This window comes from Mirounga leonina, unplaced genomic scaffold (genome assembly GCF_011800145.1).
Source record: "Mirounga leonina isolate KUSES-001 unplaced genomic scaffold, KU_Mleo_1.0 Mir_201, whole genome shotgun sequence".
Lineage (NCBI taxonomy): Eukaryota > Metazoa > Chordata > Mammalia > Carnivora > Phocidae > Mirounga > Mirounga leonina.
In genome coordinates this window covers 31193594-31208745 of record NW_023270504.1, presented here as the reverse complement: position 1 = coordinate 31208745, position 15152 = coordinate 31193594, and the positions used below count along the sequence as shown (strand labels likewise).

Here is a 15152-nt window from a genome sequence, read left to right as displayed (position 1 = left end):
AAAGCAATGTATATCCATACAATGGAATATTATTTAGCCATAAACAAGAATAAAGTACTGACACATGCCACAGCATGTGAAACCATTATGCTAAATGAAAGAAGCCCAGTCACAAAACACTGCATACTGCATGATTTCATTTATAGGGATTGCCAAGAACAGGTAAATTTATAGAGATAGAAAGTAAATTAGTGGTTGCCACTGGGAGGGAAGGTGGGACAAATAAGGAGTGGGTATGGCTTTCTTTCTGGGGTGATGAAAATGTTCCAAAACTAAATTGTGGTAATGATTGTAAAACTCTGTGACTATATAGAATAACACTGAACTGTACACTTTAAAGTGGTGAATTATACAGTATGTGAATTATAGCTCAATAAAGCTGTTTAAAAATGATGGCTGTGATCCACTTAATTGATTTCACAACTCCAAATGGGTCTCAACATGGTTGAAAATTACTGTTCTAGAGCATACTGCCCACCCCCCTGCCCCCGCCTGCGCCTGTCCTCTTCATGAGAATCACGACTTGACCTGGAGAGTTGGGGAGCCTGCAGTCTTTGGGTGGGCAGATGGACAGGCAGATGGAGAGGGGGTGAACGTGTGGAAGGAGGGGTGAGAACCATCTGTGGCAAAATAGCCATCATCCTTCTCCAGTTAAGGAATCCTGACTACATTTTCAGCAGCACATGCACAGCAAAAAGACCACATTGCTCAGTCTCTCCAACAGCTGGGTGGCCAACAGAGCCTTGGTGAGACGCCTAGAAGAGCTCTGGAAGGGGCTGACTCAGCCAGGATGGATGCTCCCTTTGGTCCCTCACCCCTTCTCTTCTCCTTGCCTTGATTCATTCAAACATGATGGCTCAATCTCTGGAAACCACCTCATGACCCTAGGAGTGGAGGGCAGTCCTAAGGCTGTCAAAGCAAAGGACATAAGGGGACTGGGTCCCTGATGCCTTCTTGAAGCCTCCTGGGCTGCCGACCTCTGCACTTCTCTTATGTAACTGAATACATCCCGAATTTGCTTATGTCACTGAGTCGTCTCTGGTATCAGCAGCCAAAGGCATTTCTAAATGATATGTCATCTAAACGAAAAAAAATTCCCCTCTATCATATATGAGCCAAGGATAGACCTTTCAAGAAATAGCAGCTACTCTCCCACCCAGGCCTTTCTGCCTCCCTTGCCTTCTGGAAGAACCTTTCCTTGAGTCCCAGGTCTGAAGGGAAATGAGAACCCAAATACCTTGTGATTTTAAATATCCGCAGCAGCCGGACACATCTCAGCACAGAGATGCCCAAGGGAGACATGATCTTGGTCTCCACCAGGATGGTCTCCAGGATGCCCCCGCACACGATGAAGCAGTCAAAGCGGTTGAAGAGGGACACAAAGTAGGCCTGCAGGCCTAGGCTGTACATCTTCAGCAGCATCTCTGCAGTGAAAAGGGCCAGCAGTGCCTTGTTGGCCGTGTCTGGTGGGGTCAGGCGAGGGGGCAGGATCCCAGCACGGGGGTGAGAGGAGGAGGAAGGCGGGAGGAGGAGAAAGAAAACAATTATCACTGCTGGAAAAAAAAGCACAGATGCTCCCTTTCCAGCCAGAACACCTCCCCTCTATGTTGCTGCCAGAACAGAACAATTGGGGCCAAATCGCCAGAAAAGGGGTATCTAGTTATAATCACAGTAAACATGATCTACCATGCATCAAAGGCTGTGTGTGCTGATCTTCTTTACTTCTTTACTAGCTGCTTTTTCAGAGATGAGGAGTGAGGTTCTGAGAGGTGAATACTCTGCCCAAACCAATCAGCCAAAAAGGGGAGCCCAGGCCACCCAAGTCCACTCTCTGCACTGGGAGACGGTCCACTTCCCAGGGTTCTGGAATGCAGCCCCCATGTCTGCTTGACTCCCTGGGAGTGGAGCTGAGGCACTGGCTAGGGAGGTCCTATTCTAGGGCTCCAGGGAAGGGCGGGGCTACTAACGGCCCATGGAGGACAGCTCCTCGTGCTCAGGTCATGACTGTCCTCTTTCCTGGCTTTTTGCTCACCTCATCCACACATGTTCTGGCAGGCCCACCTGCAGGCGACGGTAAGGCCTGAGGTATTGAAAACCCATTCTGGGAAGTTGGCAGCCAAGAGTCTGAGATAGCCAAACAAGGGGCAGCATGTGTCCTTGTCATCTGGACCCAATAGCGACTGTTGGGGCAGGCAGACCGTGTGGGCCCAGCCAGGTGAACCACATCTCTTTATAATTAGGTGGTGCATTTTGCTATGGGACCTGCAAGCTCGTCAGCCCTTGGCATCCCCAGCATGGCATCTGCCAAGAGCCAGGGACACTTTCCCTGCCAGGGTGGCTTTCTCGTCAACCTTGTGCCTGTGACTATTCCCTTCCTGGGATTCAGGGCCGAGTTGGCAAGAGTACAGAAGGATAGCGCCGGGGGCTTCCTCTCACCTTGCACCTCCGTGAGCCAGTGGGGCTGGTTGTAGTGTTCCGAGGCGATGGTGAGCGTGTTGAGGAACACCAGGAAGATCACAAGCCAGTAGAAGACATTAGACTTGACTGCGGCACGACACTTTCTTCTGCAGAACCGGTTCCACCGGCGCCAGTAGCGGCTGGAAAAGGAGCAAGGAGAGAAGGAAGGGGGCAGGGCGGAGGGCGCTGTGAAATCTGAAAGACACCATCATGGTTTCCTTTCTCCCCTCAGTGGACTTGGCCTCAGCAGAGCAGTGCAATGTGGTGGTGAGGAGATAAGCTTCCCGTCAAGTTAACCGGGCTCTGCCACTTACTTGTGTGTGTGGCCCTGGCCCTTCTCAGCTTGGGTTCTCTCATTTGTAAAATAGGAATAGGGTCAAGCTCACAGGGTTGTTGTGGGGATTGATAAAATACCATATAATGCGTCTGGTATAAATACATATTTTTGATTTATAATAATGACATTATTCAAAATTGTATTGTACAACGTAAGAGTATTATTAGTAGTGATGATAGTAGTAGGACTAGTAATGGTTACCATTAATGAAACCTTATCCATGTCTGTTACCGTACTAGACACTTCTCATGCCTTCTCTTTAATTTAACCCTGCAAAGCAGGCATTACCCTGATATTCAGGAGGAGAAAACTAAGCCACAGAGGTTGAGTACCTTGACTGATATTACACAGTGGCAGAGCCAGACTTGGTTTTCCCCCTAGGCCAGATGCTGCCTCATCTGTAAAGTGTTATAGGTGAATCTGGATCAGAGGTTCTTTGCTTTTATGGGGTTATGGAACATTTTGAGAATCTCATGAATGTTTAGATACTTTGTTCAGAAAAAAACGCGCATACCCACACATACACACATCTCTATATACAAGTTCATGCAGCACATGGCCTCCTGAAACCTCGGCTGTGGTCCATATAATGTTCTTTTGGTCTCTTGTTGAGGGACTTATGTCAATGACTCTCAAACCTGGCTGTACATAAAATTACCTGGGGAAGCTTAAAAAAAATAACCATCAACCCTCACCAGTACCCAGACTCCAACTCCAAACCAACTAAATCTGATTCTCTGGGGGTTGGGTAGTTTTTAAAGCTCCCCAGGTGGTTCTAATGTATAACCATGGTTGAGAACCATTAAGCTAGATGATGCTAATTTTTAAATTCTATGGTGGAGGAGTTTACAGCTTCCAGTAGAAAACCAAACAACTAACAAAACAATTTCTGGGGGAAATTTCTAGGGGAAGTATGAGAAATGCTCTTTTGGCCATCTGGGCTGGAGATGATGAAGGCAGTAGCTTTATTAATGGAAAAGAGGACACTGAGTTGACTGTTATTTTGAGACAGAATCAATAGGACTTTGAGCCTGACTGGATGCACAGGGTAAGAGAGAAAGGTATGGAAGGGACGGCCAAAATTTCTAGCTGGAGTGATTTGGAAGAATGGCACCTCTAACTGTTACAGGTACAGACAAGGAGAAGCAGTGCTCTGGGCAGGGAGGTTGCTACGAGGAGAAAGGTGGGGCGCTCAGCTCAGGAAATAGGTTTGAGGTGCTTGCAGGTCATGTGTGTAGAGAGACCCAGCAGGGAACTGGAAGGCAGCGCCCCTGTTCGGGTAATAAAGAAGGCAGTGGGAGGAGCAAAACAGCATCTCAGAGCAACAGTCCATGAATATCTGTATTCAGGTTTGTATTCTAGGTTTGCAGAAATGCAGACCCCTGCTGCGATGGATCCCTCCACCCATCCCCAAAACGGCCTTTTGAGATAGCTTCACTTCATCTGTATTTTCACTCTGTATTTTCTACCTACTATCTGTGGAAAATCCTGTTACCAAACTTTTGTTAGCTCTATTATGAGATTAGAAACGTGAGAAGTACATCTAAGGAGAGAACTCTTTCCTCAGAATGGCAGGGATAACTTAGTTTTTGGCCTGCAGAACAGGGAGGGAAGAAAGACTTAATCAAATAGTGTTCTGATCTGACCCTAGCTCTTCGTGGGTGCTTGAATGCCATCTCCAGTGAGCGCTATCCCTTTGTTGGGGACACTTATCTGCCACTTGAGGCTAATTCACTACATAGAGAAGAAGTGCATCAGGGTCAGAAAATTAAGGTTTCCAAATGCTAGGGAAGCTTACCTTCCCCAACATACCCCACCTTGGGTAAGAGTGAGGATGGAGGAGGGTGAAGAGAGGGACAAAGGATGGGATAAGGGGTCTTAGTTGGTCCTCAGGCTCCTCTGCAGTTTGCCAGCTCTTGGTACTGAGGAGTCTTATCTCAACAGGGCAGGACGCTGCTTCTTTCCTGTCATTGTGGTTATTAATACTATAGAGAAATTTGGTATGACTATTTTTTTCCTGAAAAATGAATTTTCAGGACAAACTCATATCTGACCTTAAATAGCTTACATTGTAGTTTCAAAGGGTGTTTTAAATAGATACAATCTTTTGTTAGAGAAATCACGGATAATTGTTACTCAGAGTCCAAAGGAATGAAGTTTGCGTTCCTTTACAGTATGTAGAAATGGACTCAGAGTCAGTTTAATACTGAGAACTTGATTCAGCTCCTCTTTTCCCAAGTTTGGGATGTGGGGTGCCACATGGTCAGGCCTGTCCCATGGGTCTAGGACTGCCTGACCCCCTGAAGGAGTGGCTGTCAGAGGCAGGGTCGTAGCTGTCAAATGTGCTGTTCCTGTGCACAGCCATTCAGGGGAGTCACATGGATTTGGGCTGGGGTGGGGGTGGGGGTAATTACTATCCAGAGAAAGTATTTAAAGATAATTATACACCTCCCACTCTTCAAAATATAGCTTTGCTTGACAACTGGTTTCCTGGCAACGCTTCCTACGGTATAATAAATGTAATGATTTATTAGAATGTGTAAATGTATTTGTGTGTTTACATATGCATGGAGGATATAGAAATTAAATGATAAAATAGGGAGGAGAAATTTGCCTGCTATTCATGTTCCCTTCATACTAACTAGAAAAGTCATTTACTCTAGAAATAGAAGTTCCCATATGTAGACATAGGACAGAAGGGCGGATATGAAATGTGCCTAATCTACTTCTTCAAAATTCTATATTGTTGCAGTCCCATGGGAAATTTCTGCTCAATTTACCCTGGGATCCACCTTACCTCTTCTTAAGTCTGGGCTTTGCTCTTGCCTTTCCACCTACGTGGACTGTCCCCAAACTGTCAGGACCTCCCCTTTCTATGTCCTGCCCACTCTTTTTTTTTTTTTTAAGATTTTATTTATTTATTTGACAGAGAGAGACACAGCGAGAGGGAACACAAGCAGGGGGAGTGGGAGAGGGAGAAGCAGGCTTCCTGCTGAGCAGGGAGCCCGATGCGGGCCTCCATCCCAGGACCCTGGGATCATGACTGGAGCCGAAGGCAGACACTTAACGACTGAGCCACCTAGGTGCCCATGTCCTGCCCATTCTTGAGGGCTCATCTCAAGTCCCAGCTTCTCCATGGGGAACTTTTCTAGTCTCCCCAGGCTCAGAATTCCTGTCACACTTAGGTTTGCATTATTCATTTTAGGTATACATTAAAGAAATATTTATTAAATACCTATCCTGGGATAGGTACTAGATATTCATCAGTTAACGTGATAGTCTTTTTCTGCATAAAACTCATGTGGGCAATAAAGACACTTAAGCAAGCAATCAAAGAGTGTGCTTAGCACTATGGCAGGCTTCGCAGAAGTGCCGCAGGAGCGCACCAAAGGGCCTCCGAGCCCATGGTGGAGGAGCCAGCAGAGGTTACTCAGAGGAAATGGGAACAGAGGAAATGGCTTCCCATTTCCCCATATTGTTGGTCATCTTTTACCGTATGGTTCTTGCCTCTCCAGTGAGATCATAAGACCCTCGAGGGAAAGGGACTGTGTCTTGTACTTCGCTATAGATCCACAGCACTTAGTGCAGTCCATCTTACATGGTAGGGACACTTGACTGACAGCTTGGTAGAACAGCAGAGACAATTCTGCAGATTTACTAACTTCTTGCTGAAGACAAGGCTTGAGAGCCCTGGAGCTCTTGTGACCCAGGGATGAAGGTGGGGGTGAGTGAGGGGCAGTGCTACTGAAAAAGTTTGCTTGGCACATAATTTTGGATAGGCATCTAGAAGAGGAGACAACATCAAAATGGTGGACACTTCAGGCTCTTTCTAGTGGCCAGAATAAGTTCCTATCTTTTCTTTAACTGAGAATGAGCAACACAGGAAATGATTAAATTTAATTATTTTATACTATACCTAAGTAACTTAGAATGGACTATCAGAGAGTAGACAAATTTGGATATTTGCCTTGTCCCAGCTGCTCATTCCACTGAAGATGGGGCAAGACAGTCCTCCCAAATTTTAGAACCCCATGGGATTCACTTCAGAACTCCATAAAGTTAAGATCTGGAAACTTTGACAGATTATCTGATTAATTCCTGCAAGTTGCACAAAACTTTCTACATCATTTGTTCCTTAACTGTTTAAATCCTATTCTGAACAGTTAGCCCCAAATGTTGCAAAATTCCTTATTGTGACTAATTCCTCCAAGTGGAGACTTGGCTTACCAAAGGAATACCCTAATATTGGCCTAATATTATAAGTCAATTAATTTGCTGAATTTCCCCTAAAGTCTCTCTTCTAGTATTTCTTTTAAGTAAACTGTGATTTTGCATCATTGAGTATTGCAAATGTAATAGGCTGGTTAGAAACTCAAATTGTCTTATTTGTCATTGTTAAACTGAGAAAATGATCAGGATACTTTAATTTTTTTTTAAACTCAAATTTTAGAATCATTTTTAGAGTACAGCAGTCTCTTCTCTGCTTACAAGGTTATTTGGTTATTTCTGAGTTGCAAAATTTCTCTCTCCATTTTCCCTCTTATACTACACTTTTCAGTCATGCCTGCCACAACCAAACAGGCAGGAAGTATGAGGAGACATTCTTCTCACATCTGTAGTGGAAACCTTTGCACCAGACAGAAATGGCTCTGGGTCTACTTTGATAATTTTTTTAAAGATTTTATTTATTTATTTGACAGAGAGAGACACAGCGAGAGAGGGAACACAAGCAGGGGGAGTGGGAGAGGGAGAAGCAGGCCTCCCATTGAGCAGGGAGCCGGATGTGGGGCTCGATCCCAGGACCCTGGGATCATGACCTGAGCTGAAGGCAGACGCTTGACGATTGAGCCACCCAGGGGCCCCTACTTTTTTTTATGGCATTTTCAATCCATTGCCAGCCTTTGATATTCCTTAAATACACACCATCAGTGGGCTGTAGCATCTAGACTAGAGGGCCCCCGTTTGCTATCTGCTCAGACCTTTTAGGGCCACATGGTCTGGTGCAGTAACTACTAGCCACCTGTGGCTCTTGAGCACTTGAAATTGGCCAGTCCAAACTGAGACACATAGTAAGGGTAAAATACACTGGATTTCAAAGACTTAGTACAAAAAAAAATGAATGTAAAATGTCTCATTAGTAATTCTTTTTTTTTTTAAGATTTTTTTTTTATTTATTTGACAGAGAGAAACACAGCGAAAGAGGGAACACAAGCAGGGGGAGTGTGAGAGGGAGAAGCAGGCTTCCCGCTGAGCAGAGAGCCCGATGCGGGGCTCGATCCCAGGACGCTGGGATCATGACCTGAGCTGAAGGCAGACGCTTAACGACTGAGCCACCCAGGCGCCCCTCTCATTAGTAATTCTTATATTAATTACATGTTGCAATGATAATGTTTTAGATACACTGGGTTAAATGAATTATATTAAGATTAATTTCACCTATTTCTCTTTACTTTTTAATGTGGCTACTAGAAAAACTTAAAAAGTCTTAATGTGGCTCATATTATATTTCTATTCAAAAGCACTGCTGTAGAGCTATGGGCCCATGCTCTAGTATTAGTATTCCTGGACAGAACGTTTCACTAGGCTAGCATGGTGGTTAGTAATACAGGTATGGGTTCTGACTCGGCCAGATGTGAACATGTGACCCTTGGCCTCTCTCAGCCTCAGTATCTTCATCTGAAAATCGGTAGAATGATAGTGCCAAACTACTGGTAGTACACATTTTGGGAATACAGTTTTCTCTCTGTACGTTTTGGGAATACAGTTTTCTCTCTGTATTTCTGTTGTATCTTGAATAGTAGCAGCAGAGGGAGAAACCCTTCTCAGAGATCCTATGGCTGGAATACAGGAGGTTAGGTAGACAGCAGGTTGAGCTGAGTCTCAAAGCTTAGCAAAGAGTCCAAAGGTTTAGGGGGGGCACTGTTCCTCTCCTTTGTTACAAGTATGGGTTGTACCATAGGTCACTGGATAGAAAAATGTTCCCAGAATCTCCTGGGCAATCTTTTACGAGACAGAGTGCATACAAAGATGTCATTTCTCTTCCAATCCTTCAGATTATGTTCATTCATTTGTTCACTCATTCATTTGTTCTTTTATGATTCATTCATTTATATGCAATGAGAATGATATTTTGGAAATATTTTCAAATGGATTTTTATATCCCTTTACTCTTACTGTGTGGGGGATTTAAAACTGCCAGGAACACAAAGTGCTTTCTCAGCTTTGGCTGTCAAATCAGACATTTTATTTGAGTCTGTGTAAGCCTATTGTCTTACTGAGGCAAGACCACTTATTCATTCATTCATTCATTCATTCATTCATTCATTCATTCAGCAAATATTAATTCAGTCCCCATTATGTATTAGCCACTTCCCCAGACACCAGAGATAAAGCAGTAAAATCCAAACACTATCAAGAGAGAAAGGATTTTTTGTATTTCTGTAACTCTCTTTCATGTAATAAGGGCTAGGCCTGGTAGACTTGACCCTAGATTTTTTAATGTAAAGGAGGTCTTGGCTTGAGAGAAAGAGGAATGGGAGAAAGGTCTACATTTTCCAATTCCAGTGAATTATGGGAGAAAGAAGATATCAGAAATAGAGGTGAAAGTCAGATACCAGAGTCCTCACTTAATTCTCAGTCCTGGGTGCTAAGTCTCAAGAGATTGCAGAGGGTTGCTTTAGAAACACCCAGATAGTCATTGGGAGGCCCAGGTATGCTGAAGCTAGTGGATAGCCTCCACTGGGTATAGTATGGGGGGGGGTATCTGCAGACCCCTGGGAGAATGTCAGCCTTTGGCTCAGAGCTCTATTCAGGCTGGTGCAGACAGCAGCAGGTGGCAGAGAGGTAGGTGAGCCTGGGGTCCCCAGAGCTTGTTCATGGAGTGTGAAGGACCTGGAAGTGTCCACACACTCAGATGAGGTATGGAGGTACTGAAGTCAGTGAATGACAGAGCTTGGGGGTCAGAAAGCAGAGGTGGAGATTTCAAGATCAAATGTAAATATGGGGGGGCATGGACTCCAGCGAGTGGATGTCCAAACCAGATGGGCTGCTGCACCCCAGTAAGGACCTGAAAGTTCAGAGAGAAGCCCAGACCAGCCATCAAACAGTGGAGATAGGCAGAGGACTCAGAGGGATTCCAGGAGCAGCCTTCACCAAGCCCTGTTTACTTCCCAGGATCTTGAAGTTCCCTGCCCCCATGCATCCAGACTCCATCCTGGAGAAAAGCTGGGGAAGTGGAAATATGAGAGACTGAACATTTTACCTTCGGGGACTATTTAAAGCATAGCATTGGGTTCCATTTACCCAGCTGGACTAAAATTCAGTGTTATTTATGCTCTTGCTACACAGTGGGTGAGGCTAGGGAAGCAAGATTAGATCAATTACAAAACATAAACAACCAATATTTTTGGCATGTACAAGCTTTGTGGGGGAAAATTCGCATCTCCACTCCACAAATCCATTCATTCATCCATTCAACATACATGTATGGACAGCCTACCCCTGGGCAGGCACTTAGCTAGGTTCTCTAGAAAGAATATGTCTGAGGCATGCAGAGCCTACTGAAGGAGACAGGCCTGTGAGCCAATAATTGGAATGTAGTATGCTAAGTGCTGTGACAGAGGTATGAATGGGAGTGGAGGAAGGTGAGTAACTTCCCTGGAAGAGTTTGCAGAAGATGTAGATGCAGTAACATCTGAGGTTCTTAACAAAAACCTGAATTCTCCAGATGAAGACTTGTGGACACAGTGATTCAGGGAGAAGAAAGGCTGCATGGAAAGGCCTTGATGTCTGAGAGGACAGGGAACATTCTGGTGACTGCAAGAAGTTCCATGTGGTTGGAACAAAGAGTGTGTGCAGGAGAGTGCAGGAGGTGAGGCTGGAAAGGTAGACATGGGACTGAAGACCAGGGGTCCTGTGGAAGGTTCTGAAGCAGAGCAGTGTCGTGATCCTATGTGTTTTCCATAATCTTTAAAGTTCATTTCTTACTGTGTTCCATAAAGATGAAGTAGGCAAGAATAGTAGCAAGTGTCCACATTATATTTATTTTAACTGAACTTCATCTTATAAAAAAGGGAAACACATTAGGTCTCCCAACCTCCTAGGGATGGTACTTGCCAAAAAAGACTGGCAAAGAAAATTCAACAAATATCAACCCCTGAATTATATGCGGGATCTGATCTAAAAGTCTTTTCTTGATAGCCATACAAAAGAGAGGCATTTACCCCTTAGAAAAACACCCTCACTGTACCCCCCCCACCTGGTAGGTATTACCTTGGGCTACCCAAAAGTGTAACCGGGGACAGAGCTGGTGTGCGGTAGGAAAGAAGAGCATGCGTTTCACTCACCTGAACTTTGATTTGGAAATCCGGTGGCTGAAAGAGAAAAAGCAGATGTTACCAAGGGACACATATGCATATTCTTCCATTTAAAAGATGTTCAGCAGTCCCAGAGAAGTTTGATGGCCCTGGGTGACTAGAAATGGGTGCTGGATGGATGTGAGGAGTGAAGCAGAATGACTCCGGAGAGAGAGAGAACCCTACTTGTCAGCATCTCTTGGTGTGTTTATGTATATGACTGTGGAAACTGAGGGCTGGCCCAGCTGACATATCTACAAATCTAGTATTTTCTAAGTGGAACTAATAGTCCCTGGAGAGGGCAGGTGCTGTGTGGCACACAGCATCTGCCCAGCAGGTCCAGCCAAGTCAGGTTAGGCCATGTGTTGGGAATGCGGCACCTTGATGAGAGCCATGCAGGGAAGGAAGGCCTCTCTGCAGATGTGAAGGTCTCACCAGCTGGAAACCACAGGCAGGAACATGTCATTGCAGACCCCACTGCTGTCCCAACAGGAGCTTGGCCAATGCTGGGGTATGAAGGGAAGATAAGCAAAACAAGCCAGCTGGGAACTGAGAAGCCACTATAGTCCTGGCCTGAGGGCTGCAACTGGGCCTAAAGGAACAGCCATCGGTCCTGACAGAAACCCAGGATGCTGACAGTCACATGAAGCCTTGAAGACATGGGGGATTTCTGGGCAAAACACAGGGCAGGTGTGACTCGAAGGGTTGTGGTATGGGGAAGGAGGCCCACAGAAAGGTGGACCCTTCAGGGAGGCCCTGAGGCTACTGAGTTCATGTTGGAGAGTGCAGGGAAAACTAGGAGGAGAAAGGCTGGGAGCCGGAAGGGAGGAGAGAGAGAGAGAGAGAGGAGAGGGAGGGAGGAGGGAGCGAGAGAACGGGAGAAAGGGAGAGAGAGAGAGAGAGAGAGAGGGAGGGAGGAAGGGAGGGTGGAAGGAATGTAAGCCCTTGAGACAAAACAGGTGAAGGCAATGTGTCAGAAAAGGCTTTGGTGTTCAGGAAGTGAACCAGAGGATTGCAGGTGGAGCAACCATGCTCAGATGGACACGTAGATGGATGGATGCAGAACGCAGGTTAGAGACGAAGAAAGTGATAGAACACTGGTAGGGAGACAAAGACAGATGCAGACAGAAAACAGAAGCAAGGAGTTCAGGAGGCGACCGCTGCAAGCCTGTGTTGTCCCAGCTCAGCACAAAGTGAGCTCTGTCACATAGCAAGAAAACAACCTCTCTCGTTATTTTTTATTAAAAAAAAATTAAACCAGAAGATGTGACAGGTGGCAAAGCCATCGTGCATGAGATAATTATATCTCTGGGGCACTGAGAATCCTAGCCAAGTGCCTTTACTGCTCTGAACCGTTAGCTAATAACCTTTTCCCACCCCCAAGGCTGCTTGCTAGGGCTGGAGTGTTTAATCACATGTTAACAAAGTGTGTGGGAGGGGGACCAGGAGCCAAGGGCAGCATTTTTATTTAGAGCCACAGTTTAATGGGGGAAACAAATGTTTTCCAGCTGCTAATTGGGTGATGGAGAATTGAGGTCTTCTCTTCCCCAGCAGGGCCATGCTGAGCTTGGGGACCTTCAGGGTCTTCACTAGGCTTACTTTTGGACAGTTGCCTCTCTGCTGTTAGGCATAAGCCAAAGTGGATGACCGTGGCCTTTAGTCTCATGACTCTGTCTACACAGCCTGGCCTGGCCCCAGGCCTTCTCTTAGAAATGTCTCAGTGATCCTCTCAGGGGTGTCCTTCAATGCAGACCATGTGCTCTTTCCTTTAAGTCTCTCTCAGTCCAAGGGGGTCATAAGCAAAAGTGGGTTCTTAAAACCCAAAATCATATCTTCCAGGGAAATGACTCTGGGACGTGGGCACAGACGGGGATCAGAGCTGAGGTGACTTTTTGAAATGACATCCTAGTCCTAGTTCCAGCATGGTCATGAGCTATGGGCCCTTCCTTGGCATTTTGGCACATTCTGAAGAGGAGGAAATGGAGCAGACTTTCTTTTCCACTTAGTTACAAGTCCTGATGTATAACCCTTGACACCACACTTGAAGACTGATTTTTTGTTGTTGTTGCTAATCTCAGGGGATTGTAAGCATAATTTTAGGCTCACTGGGTCAGTTCATCCCCTTTTAAGTACCACATTACTTAAGAGCCCCTACTTAAGAGAGAGGAGGGTATTGCTCAAGTGGCAAGTGTCTAGAGACAAAGGAAAACCCTAACTCTTAGAGAGCTGAGGTTAGAACTCTGTAAAGCCTCCATACTGCCTTATATAGCAGGGAGTCAACTGTAGAATCCCATTTCATGAAAACAGAGGACCCAGTTGCTCAGCAGCCTCACCTCTTGGGAAGTAAGTATTGGCTCAAGGTTTGGAAAGCTGGTCTGTCTCACTCTGTGAGTAAGCAAACTGGGGAGTCTATGGCAGCCTGGTGTCATGGCCCCCACTCCACACCCTGGGTTGGCTGATGCTTCCTCCTACTGGTTTTTAAACCACTTCAGATTCCTCAGCACAGTAGAGGCTCTAGTTTCTCCAAATCCCAATGGGGGATGCACAACTTGCTCAGAAGTCTTCTTGGCTTTTTCTATCATTATTGTCCTAGTGAGGTACAATTCCCACCTCATGTTTTAAATGATTTCCTGAAGAAGAGCTAGGAGGTGGACAAAGTAACTGACACTCAAGACCATCAGAGCAATTCTACTGGGTTGGACCTGAAGTCGCTTCAACCCAAGATACTTTCTCTGCCCAGGCCTCCAAGACAAACCTTCTAGGGAACCATGATTTTTGTTGTTGATATTAAGGTTCAAAATTAGAGACGAGCCCCAAACTCCTTTCCTTTTGCTTAACCACTTACTTCTTGGGGGCCTATTTATATTTCAGCCTTTCTCACCTTCTTAGAGTAATGAACACAGTATGTTTACTACCTGCGGTATGAAATAGTATCTCCCTGAATTGTCTCAATTTGCCTTTAACGTAAGTCAGATGGCATTGCAGTCACCATCCAGGCTGACACACATCTGACTCAAATTCCTTGACGCCACAACTTCAACACTGTCCACAGCTGTTATTCCTAGAAGGGTAATGGACCTTGTCATCACAGAGCACTGCTTCAACAACTGGATGCTGAACTCGGTAGCTCCACATTCTGGCCAGATTCTCCTTCTCTATTCCTCCTCCTGCTCTTGCTCGGAACCCAGTCTTTGCCCTCACTGGGTCTTCCCTATCATTCACCCCCTCCAGGGCTCCCAGGCTAATGCCAGGCTTAACTTCCAGGTCCCAGCTTGGCACTAGCGTCACATCAATGTTGCCCTCAACGCACGGCCTGGGACTTGTACTTTGCCGGCCTCGCTACACTGCTGCCCTGGTTCACACGGCTGTTTTTAGTGCTTCTGGGCCATGCAGGCTGCCAAAAAAATCTGTCGAATCGTTTTGCAAGGCTGCCTTCACATTTACAATGTCAGGCTCCACTGTGGCTTCAGCACTCCTTGGTGATCTTTTAGTGACCTCTTGGTGACTCACTAGCTTGAATCTTCTGTACTGTTCTTCAGGTTCCTAGGACACCTAACCCCCACTTTCTGTGACTAGATGACAGATAATTTGGTTTGACTCCTATCATTGACTTTCTGTATCAGAGCCTATTTCTGATTCTACATTCTTTATAGAACTATAGAGTTTGAGAGCTTGGATGGGATCCTTAGATGTCACCTGGAACTATGGTTTGCAATTTATCGGGTTGTAGAATGTTTTATTCATAGGACATCTTACATGGAAGCCCAAATGAACAAGAGTTGAAAGTGGCTCCCAGGAGTTCTGGGCCTCTGCTAGTAGTCCCCGAGCCAACAATCAAGCCAACTCCTTCGTGTCCCAGAGGGCAAGACCAAGACTCAGATGGGAAGTGCTTTGGTTGAGGTCAAAGCAACAATGGCTTTTTGGTGGCTGACTGGGACCTGGTCCAGGACTCCTGATGCCAGGTCTCTTTTTCTATCTTCCAATTAGTCCCAGAGGTAAGGAAC

The 15152-nt window shown here is 45.7% G+C and overlaps 1 protein-coding gene across 3 annotated transcripts in view; it reads right to left on the bottom strand.

Moving 5' to 3' along the window:
* CACNA1C (calcium voltage-gated channel subunit alpha1 C) overlaps positions 1-15152 on the bottom strand; it is a 645253-nt gene that overhangs the window by 138034 nt on the left and 492067 nt on the right. For all 3 annotated transcript variants that reach the window (XM_035028541.1, XM_035028540.1, XM_035028539.1), the window contains 3 exons: positions 11140-11166; positions 2437-2597; positions 1238-1463 (listed from right to left, as the gene is read on the bottom strand). In XM_035028541.1, coding sequence (XP_034884432.1) covers positions 1238-1463; positions 2437-2597; positions 11140-11166 — 414 coding nt within the window. The remainder of the gene's footprint in view (positions 1-1237; positions 1464-2436; positions 2598-11139; positions 11167-15152) is intronic.